The sequence below is a fragment of the Populus trichocarpa genome, chromosome 5 (genome assembly GCF_000002775.5).
Source record: "Populus trichocarpa isolate Nisqually-1 chromosome 5, P.trichocarpa_v4.1, whole genome shotgun sequence".
In the NCBI taxonomy this organism is placed as follows: Eukaryota; Viridiplantae; Streptophyta; class Magnoliopsida; order Malpighiales; family Salicaceae; genus Populus; species Populus trichocarpa.
Genome location: NC_037289.2, coordinates 6,956,168 through 6,966,405, shown reverse-complemented (window position 1 = coordinate 6,966,405; position 10,238 = coordinate 6,956,168). Strand labels below are relative to the sequence as shown.

General features: G+C 31.6%; 1 protein-coding gene across 1 annotated transcript; it reads right to left on the bottom strand.

Annotated features, from left to right (window-relative positions):
- Nucleotides 1–2,021: 2,021 nt before the first annotated feature.
- On the bottom strand, nt 2,022–3,849 carry LOC7492109 (zinc finger protein CONSTANS). Its single transcript, XM_002306377.3, has 4 exons — nt 3,329–3,849; nt 3,049–3,189; nt 2,793–2,957; nt 2,022–2,503 (listed from the first exon to the last, which is right to left on the bottom strand). The coding sequence occupies exons 1-4, from the start codon at nt 3,785–3,787 to the stop codon at nt 2,417–2,419; spliced, it is 852 nt and encodes a 283-aa protein (XP_002306413.1). The 5' UTR covers nt 3,788–3,849; the 3' UTR covers nt 2,022–2,416.
- Nucleotides 3,850–10,238: the final 6,389 nt, after the last annotated feature.

The window sequence follows — 10,238 nt, the reverse complement described above, 5'->3', positions numbered from 1 at the left end:
AAAAGGAGGAAATCCGCATGAACCTCCTGTCTCTTGAAAGCTATAAGTGTAATATCAATTATAATTAAATTAGACCTCGTGTAGACATTAAACAAGATTTTTTTTTCACGTTAATAAAAAAAAGGGGGGGGGGAATCCGCATGAACCTCATGTCTCTTAAAAGCTACAAGTGTAATATCAATTATAATTAAATTAGACCTTGTGTAGACATTAAACAGGATTTTTTTTCTTCATAAATAATGTAGAGATACAAAAACAAATTGCTATTGACTTAACACTTTGTTAATTATGTGTAATATGTTATTGATATCGAGTGATTTAAATAATGAATTGAATTGATAAAAATTAATTGCTTCAATTGATCAAGATGGTATATTTAGTTTGCATTTAGTTACTATCTCAGGATAGTAGAGACATAAACACTAAAAACAAGAGAGACAAGATAAAAAAGCAGATGGAAATAAAATTGTATTTGATGATGATGTGTAAGACAAAGTGATTATTTTTGTATTTTATTTGGCTATGATGGACAAGATAAAATAAAATATAAAAACATATATATTTTACCTTTAATATAATATGTATTGTTGTCAAACTTACATATTTAAAAAAATAATTTGTTTTATTTTTTTATTTTAGTTTATATTGGGTGTTGAAATTAATAATATTATAAATAACCCTAGTTATAAAATCAGGATTGACTTGATGGGTTGACTCGAGGTCTGAACTGGTCCAAGTTTAAGAAAAAAGAAGGAATGATTGACTCAACTTGACTCGGTCAAAAACCTAAGTCAGCCCGAGATAAAACACAGGTCAAAAAATCGTTGAATTTTTTGAAAAAATAATTGGTCAAAATAAGGTTGTGCTTTGATTATTTTAAAAAAAAATTGGGTTAGCCAGGTTGACCCTCCCAACATGTAACCTGAATTTTATCTCAGGTCAACTCGCGAGTCAAGTTTTAAAACTATGATAATAACCATTTTTATCCATACATTGACTCGTATTGATTTGTGACCTAGGTCTTGCCTCAATCAACCTCCGAGTCAAGTTTTAAAATTATGATAATAACAACTTTTATTCATACATTGACCCCGGTCAACCCAAGTTGACCCTCCTGATTCATGACTTGGGTCTTGCCCCGGGTTAAACCTCCGAATCAAGTTTTAAAACTATGATAATAACTATTTTTATTTTATATAGACCCCGGTCAACCTGGGTTGACCCTTCTAACACGTGACTCAAGCCTTACCCAAAATCAATCCGTGATTCAGGTTTTGAAACTATGATAATAATCATTTTTGTCCTTGGATTGACGTAGGTCAATGTTTAACCTCACTCGTGACTCAAATCTTGTCCTGGGTCGACTCCGGAATTAAATTTTAAAACTATAATAATAACCACTTTTATTTTTATGTTGACTCGGGTCAACCCGACCAATGACCTGGGCTTTACCTCAAATCGACTCTCGAGTTGGGTTTTAAAACTATGATAATAATAATTTTTATCCTTATATATCTTAGTTGAATAATTTGAAATTTAGATTTTTTTTTATAAGGGTATTTTAAGAATAAAAAATAATAAATATTATCTCTGGAAACATGTTCTTCCTTACCTATTGTTTAAAAAATACAGAAATTCACTCCAAAAATATTTCAAAAACATTTATTTTTATGTTTTATCTTTATATTTTTAATCAAACACATTTCTATCTCTATACCTCTATCTATTTTGTACCAAAATAATATTCAAAACATTATACCTCAAGCTTTTCCCAAGGTAGCTAGCTAAGCTACCCATCTCTCTCTCTCTCTCTCTCTCTCTCTCTCTCTCTCACACACACACACACACACACACACACACACACACACACACAATCATAACTTAGAGAAAAAAAGGGATTAAAAAATTTGTGGGATTAAAAAATTTGTGGCATTCATGGATTGTTAAGATGATGGGATATACCGCCTGTTGCCATATATAATGGTTCCAGATTTCTTTGATAGTAGCTCTATAACCATATATTTAACACAACCATTCATATTATAGAACTGGATCAGTTACAAACTAAGATAATCAAAACACCTTTGATGTCCTCATTTACTACATTAATTACATGAGTGTCCCATCACCCCCCTTAGCTTTCATGTCCTTGTTGATGGAATATCATGGGAGACCATCGTGGTCATAATACTGTGCCTTCTCTTTATAAGAGGTAAATATACTGTGCTACGGACTTCCTTTTCAAATCCAACTAATTACCACAGTTTCACAGCCGAAAAGAACCCACCATGAAAGCGATGTTATGTTATAACAAATCCAACACTAGCTTGGTTAGAAAGTGCTTTTACAAGTAAAAACATATGCTACTCATATATTTCCCAACATTCCTACATCAGTTTGTCCAATTAGACACAAATTATCCAGCAGCAATATACGGTACAAACATAAGACTTGCCAAAGCCTCTTGCAGCCATTGTTCTTCATCATCATCGTCATTCTTGATCTGCAAAGTACACAATGATACTTACATTCGTTAATTCATATATATATATATATACACACACACACAGACACACACATCCATCCAAACGTGTATTAATTTTCTGTATTAAGTTTTTTTTTATGATAAGGAGAAATTCGAAGTCAAGACTTTTTAAATTCACAAAAACGTGGTTTTTTTATTAGAGTAAAGCAAGAAGGATGATAAATTAAGGTAAGACTTCAATTCGAGTCTTGCACTTATACCATAAAATAAAATAAAAGAAATATAAATATTGTAGCCCAGAAAGTACCTGAACTGCATCACTAGTGCAATATGTATCTTTTTCATGATGGTGATGAGGAATATTATCATCATTCTTCTTAACCTCAGTTTCCTCTTCAAATATTTCATTGTTCTTAGCAAATCTCCCACGAACGCGAACTCTCCGGTCAGCTAGGGTTTTTCGGCAAGCATACTGTAATATTGTCGAGAAAATTATAGTTTAAATTAACATTTTCTAAGTATAGGATTAAATATGAAATGAGGTTAAAAAGAAACTTAATTACCTTGATGGTCTTGTTAAAGTTCCTTTGGTTTCTCTTCTTCAAATACCTTAGAATTCTATCTTTCCTCTCTTCTACCGTGTAACGACCAACCTTGACCATGTTGGTGTTTTCTTTTGCTGTTATTCGATTGTATTCAAGCCTCTAAAGAAGAATTTATTATAAATCATGAGCACCAAAAAGAAAACTATGTATGCAAAGAAACTGAGCAAGCTAGAGACATCTTTTATGAAAATCCAAATCATCATCCTTATACAAGAGTCCTGAGAAAAAAAATTCATACCCAATTTTCTTCAGCAGCAGGACACGTCGCAGGCGTAAATTTTGGCAAAATACCACAACAATCCTCCCCATATTCACACACATCCGATAACTGAAATCCGCCGCCAAAACTCTGAATTTTGGCGATGCCACAATTAGACCCCATTTTATAATCCATCAATGTGGGCACAACCATATTCGAAATCCCAAATCTTTCAGGCAATGATTTCGTAGCCGGAATCGGCGACATGATCTCAGACTCCCCTTGGAAAATATCAAGTGCACAGCCATTTTCATGATCATAAAATGTTGGAAAGCTATAATCTTGGTGATCTCCGAACATTGCACCACTTGACATGTTTGTGCTAGAAAATGAACCAGTTCTAGCATATCTATGATCTTGAGCCATTACAGATGAAATCTCTGAAAACTTATCTGGAGAAAATTGATAATCAGAATAGAAATGAGGAATGGAAGCCATTGAAGAGAGGAGATGAAACTGTTTTGTGGGGTTTAGCTTTTATTGCCTCGTCTGTCACTAAACCATTAGGCTACAACCATATATATATATATATATATATATATAGCGATGTGGACGGTGAATTGGCTGTTGGCAACTTGTTCTGCCCGGAACTGTACCGGGTAGGACATAGGGCAAAGCTTAAGCATAATTAGGAAACAAGGGTAACTACCTACTAAACTGACACTGTGTGTAATTAGCTAGCAATACTTTTTTATTGAGCTGTAAACGCATAAATTTAGCAACTTCAACTTTGGTGATTTATCCTTGAACACATGTTGATTATGCCCTTATGTGTCCCCACATTGGTTTGATGGTTTTTTAGTTTTTGCATCCCAAAAAATATATTCATTTTGATAATCCAATTAGTCCAATTAACTAGATCATTCACACATGGGTCAAAAAAAAATTAATGTAAAAAAAAATATTTAGATATTGCTAATATTTTGTTTTTTAGTGAAAAAAAAATTTAATCATGTTGGAGTTGACCTGATATGATCCGATTAACTTTACGAGTTCAAAAACAATTTGTACAACTCATAAAAGCATAATTTGACTAAAAAAATTCAAGATGAAATTTTTTTAATATTAAGATAACAACATATTGGATTGACTTTGGTCAGTTCGGGTTATGAGACTATAATAACCCCATAAAAAACAAATCAAAATAAATTATAAAGTTTAATTCTCAATCAATGTAATGTTGAAGGATTAGATTATAAAAAAAAATCAATTAAAAAATGACCTAAAGAGATGACTCGGGTTAACTTGTCAAACTCGCAACCTGAGTCATATGATTGAGATAACCATAGCTATAAAAAGTCAACCTGTTAAATCTACGACTATGGTCATGAGACTGAGATAACCTCGCAGAGAGCAAGTCAAAACAGATTATGAAATTCAATTCTCAATCAACCATGTTAGACCTAATATTGAATGAAGAAATTTATAAAAAATTAATTAATTAAAAATGACAAACAAAAATGAGTCTAGTCAACCCGAGTTAACTCATTAAGCATTATTCTTGGGTTATGAGGTCGAGATAATCTAATAAAAAGCAAACCAAAACAAATCACGAAGTCTAATTCTCAATCAAATACAATATCAAATTATGAGAATAGGGAAAAAGTCAATTAGAAAAAAAAATTGAGTTAACTTGATTAACCCGTCAAACTCGTTACCCAGGTCATGAGATGGAGGAAACCTAATAAAATGCAAATTCAATGTTGAAGAATCTGTGATCCGGGTCATGAGACCAAGATAACTTCTTAGAAAAAAAATGAAAAAAATGACCCGATTTAATTAGGATTAAAATACCAAAACCCATGGCTCTAATCATAAAACTAAGATATTCTTATAGAAAGCAAATTAAAATAGATTCTGAAGCTCAATTCTCAATCGATCTAATGTTTAATGATGAACTTGAAAAAAAAAATCAATTAAAAAAAGACACAAAAAACAACCGGAGTTAACTTAGGTTAACCCATTAAGTATCATTCTCGGATCATGAAGTTAGAATAACTCAATAGAAAGCAAATAAAATAAATCATGAAACCTAATTCTCAATCAACTCAATATTAAATGATAAAATTAGAAAGAAAAAATAGTTAAGAAAAAAAACTGAGTCAACCGGTTTAACCCGTTAAACCCGCAATCCATATAATGATAGTGGAATAACTCAATAAAAAAATAAATCTAATATTAAAGGATGAATTTAAAAAAAAATTAAAAAAAGTGAAAGAGAAAAAAAATTATTTCAATGAATAGTGATTATAGCAAAAACCAAAGCATTAAAATAAAATTTTAATTATACACTTTGAGTTTGGATCCAAAACCATTAATCTATGACAATATGAATGGTTATTAATTATGTGTGTTTCTTTTAAAACTTCCTATCCAAACCTTTTCCAGTGAAACACAAATCAACGTAAGGTTTCTACGATGGAGCGATGAGTATTTTGCGTTTCTTTTTATGAAATTCGTTTCTTACAAGAAACAAAATGCTTGGGACGGCCCTTAAGATTTTCATGAAGAAATTACGAGTTCAATCATTAAGACATGCTTTAATGTGATGATAATTAGAAAAATGTTTATTTAGAAAGGTTGCATCATCCTCTATTATATTTTTCTCCAACATTTAATGAGTAAATTGAGGTGATAAATAAGATGGGATCAATTCTAAAGTGTGAGTTTAGGACAGGACAGCTTATAAAGAAAGCCGAGCCGACCCTGATGAACAAAAGGCAAGATAGAGGGTCTCACTCACTCTCATGTGCTGTTGTGGTCACTATTCCTATACTGCTAAAGCTGTGCCCCATGAGGTACTATTAAAGAAGATGTAGTCTACTTCCTAGCCCAAGAATCTAACACATGGGCTTGTAAGATTTGCATCGACAGGCAAGTACGAACATATATCCCCCAAATTTGGGGTTCATATAGTTGCCCTTCTTTTTACAGCAATATTACCATTGTAGAGCTAAGAAGATCGATATGCCCTTGACATGATGCGCCCTCTATTCCGTCTAAATGACATGTTGAATGGATTGCATGCCCTTGTTTCTGAGGGTAGGATTCCTTAGAAGGGTCAAAATAAGCTGCGTGATAGGACTTTTGTTTTTGCATGAGATAAAGAACTTGTTCATTGTCAATCATATGCATTAGAGATTCTTGTTGATTTTTCATGTGCTTAAATAAAATAAAAAGATTATTCAATTCTTTGAAATGCAGTAACCTTCCCTTTGTTATTACATTTATGTAGTTCTTGGCACTGTATCTTGAGGGCTGAAGTGCAAAAGCTACTTAAATAGTGTTTGATATCGTGGTGTTCGTGGTATCAAACACTATAAGATTAGGAATAATGAAGTAATAAGAGTTGAGGGTACCAATAAACCTAAAATACTCCAATCTATATATGTATATGAGTTACCTGATGCAATCTGTTAAATGTGTGGATTAGGATTATATTCATAAGACTACATAGATTTATAAAAATAAAATTTGATCATGAAAAAAATATAGTCATAAACCAGTTGTTTAGATTGATAAGATAATCATAAGAAAAATAGCTAGAGAAATACAGGAGAAGAAAATATTATTCATGAATAATACCATATATATTACTATTTATAAATAGTAATAAATTGTAAACCAAAATGACCTGGTAACTACTTGGTCAGATCAAAACTCAAGCTTGATCAGACCATGACTCAATAAAGCTTGAGTTGAAGCTCGGTTAGGCTGTCTAACTGAGCTTTGATGTCTTTTTTTTATGTATATCAAGAATTTATATTTTTATTCAACCACATATGGCATTTGTTTACATTGATAAGATAATCATGACAACGGTGAGACATTGGATTTATGATATATGATGGGATTAGGACTTTTTTAATATTAGATTTCAATTTAAAAAATAATGATTTTAAAAAAGAAAACATGGTCATTCATGCTCGTTTAAGTGTAGAAAACCATCCACCCAACTAGATCCGATCAGGTGGACGACAGAGTTAAGGACGTCGGTTAATCAATTTAAGTATCTCAGGAAAGAACCTGCAGGTGGAGCAAAATTCAACTCCAAAATGTGTGCCATGAATTACTTGTGTGGATTGGATAGAAAAGCTTTCTCTTTTCTTTTTAACGCGTCCTGGAAGCTTTCTTCAGAGAACTTTGAATGGGGTATCTGGTTCAAAAAGATTTCTTTGAAAGAGGCACCCAAAAACATATTGCATAATCTTTTGCTATCTTAAAAAAAGAGGAAGAAAAATATTCCTGGTTTTCCTATCTTAACTATACTATATTAACGCAACTTTAGATAAACCAAAAGGGCGACATGGGAATACAAAACGAAGGACATTGGAGGTTGCTTCTTGTTGAAAGGTCTCTCTTTTTCCTGAGCTATTTGCCACAAAAAGCAACATGAGGATAGAGAATGGAAGAAAGATGGGGATTTTTTATTTTTTTTTGTTAGACAGTACTTGTAGTATCAGGTGCCCTCCACCTGCCCTTCCCTTCATATCCCATCAACCAGCTTAGCCAGCAATCCCATGATCTTACTGCCCACTTGTGCTTTAAGAATTCGTACCCCTCCTTAATTAAGCAATGTTCTCACATATACCCGGAGGTAACGATAATACCTAGCTAAGCTAAAAATCCTAGGAGCCTGAAAATGGTGCTTTTTTTTAAAATCAGCACAATTAATTAAAAATATCGGGGGGTAGGACAGTTAAAAAAATTAACAAAATAGTTTAATTTTTACATGTTGTGATATTGGAATCAATATTTTTATAACTTGTGGTTAATCATTCAAAATAACGATATCCTTTAAAAAAATATTAAATGAGCAAGAAAGAGGAGAGGAAGAGAAAAAAAAGCACTAAAAACACACCGAAACTTTAATTACGACATCACTGGTACCATCAGAAAGATATTGACTAGATGAATCCAACAATACCAAGAAAGATCATTAATGATAACCCAAATGGGTCATACTTGCTGTCAAAAACAAGTAGGTCACCCTAAATCTTTGGGTGACAAGTGTGACCTCCTAGGATCACTCTTAGTGACATTTTTTAGTGTCGTTGAATTCATCTTAATTATTAAGATATTTTTTTATGATAGTGGTAATGCTAAAAACCAAAAGTGACCGCAAATGGTTTGAATTTGAGCTCATGGAGAGTGGAGACCATGGAAAAGGATAGCTTCTTTTTTGCTCCAAGAATTTATTTTAATATTCCACATCAGCGGGTGAGGATTTAGTAACTGATTTTATTAGTAGTGTTGGTTGCTGACTTGTCAAATATGTTTTGGAGTCTTGTATGGTTATCAAAAACAAATTTATAAGGCTAATAAAGCTCAAAATAAATAATATTAAGGTTAGGCCGGGCTGTGACATTTATGATACCTTCACCCTAGTTTACAGCCATAATTTTGAGGGTAGCTATTTTGACTGTCGTTTCCGACCATGCCATTGAAGTGCAAGTGCGTGTGTGTATATATTCTTTCAATCAATGAAAGAAACAAACAAATCCTTGAGAGAATGGATCACAGTTATTTGTGACAGTTTGGGGGCCTCAGGGGGGGGAATGTACTGTCGTGATCTGACATAATTCCGTCTGATGTCTTTTTATCTTCTCTTCCAAGTGGGCTATTCATGGTCCAACAACCTCATGTTGGCGCATGAGGCCTGGAACTGAATCTAAGCTGATCTTTCTTCAAGCATAAGATCACTACAGCACTTTTCTTTTTCTTTAATTATTTCCACTCTAGAAGTATTCTTTTTCCATTGAGTACACCTTTTTTGTTTCTCTCTTTGCCCTGTTTAACTATTTTTAAAAAAAAAAAAGTTGTTTTCATGAAAAGTTAATTCCTGAAAAGTTTTTTTTTGTGGTGTCATAAAAAATAAATTGAAAATTATTGTAGTGTCATAAAAAATAAATTGAAAAATATTTTCAAGTGTTTTGTTATGTCATGAAAAATAAGCTGAAAAATAGCTTTTTAATTTTTTTTCAAGTTTATTAAAAGAATAGGGACTGAATCTAACAGATAATAAAATTGAAGGAGGATGAAATTAAAAAAAAAGCTAATATCATAAATTATTTTAAATAAAACAAATAACAATCAAAAGAATGAATATCATGTCTTATAGATAAAAAAAAAAAAGATTATGAAATTAAAAAAAAATATTTCATAAATTATTTCAAATAAAATAAATAGCAATAAAAAAAATAGAGATCAAATATGATAGATAAAAAATTTAATTAATAAAAGGATAAGAAAAAAAACGAATAACAATCAAAAAAATAAGGACCAAAATTGATATAAAAATCAAATTTTAAGGGATGAAATTGAAAATATATATATATATATAGCAATCAAAAATATTGAGGACCAAACTTGATATAATTAACAAATAACAAAATATTTTTTATTATTCTCCTAATTTCTGAAAAGTATATTCTGTATAAAATTAAAAGGTGTATTTTTAAAAAAATCAAGTTAAATTTATTTATGATAAAAAAAAAAAAAGTTTTTCATTTAGCAACTTTTATAATAATAAACAAGACTTGAAAATTTGGTTTCCATGAAACAAATGAGGGGCCCCTGAGCAAGTTGAGAAATCCTCTGTTCAAAGATTTGTCAAGCTTTTCGTATGCAAGCAGCTTGGCGATGCCCCCCTCAAATCAGGTTGCTTTTCTTCTGTGCATATCAGGTTAAAGATTTGACTGGAACAGCTATGTTCTTGGGAAATAAAAATAGAAAAATTTAAATATAAGCAGGAAAGATAAAATCCCACATGGAATTGTTTTAGGGTGTTACGACTAAACAAATTTAATTATTAATTAAACAATATACCCTTATCCTATTTTGCTTTTGCCAATGGCATGTTTTACCAGAAGTTCAAATATTCTTCATA

What these genes read in the sequence shown, in the direction of transcription:
- LOC7492109 (XM_002306377.3), bottom strand. Translation starts at nt 3,787, where the DNA reads ATGGCTTCCATTCCTCATTTCTATTCTGATTATCAATTTTCTCCAGAT. An exon ending in CTGCTGCTGAAGAAAATTGG is followed by an intron (nt 3,190 to 3,328) that starts GTATGAATTTTT and finishes ATTCTTCTTTAG; the next exon opens with AGGCTTGAATACAATCGAAT. An exon ending in GCACTAGTGATGCAGTTCAG is followed by an intron (nt 2,504 to 2,792) that starts GTACTTTCTGGG and finishes TGTACTTTGCAG; the next exon opens with ATCAAGAATGACGATGATGA.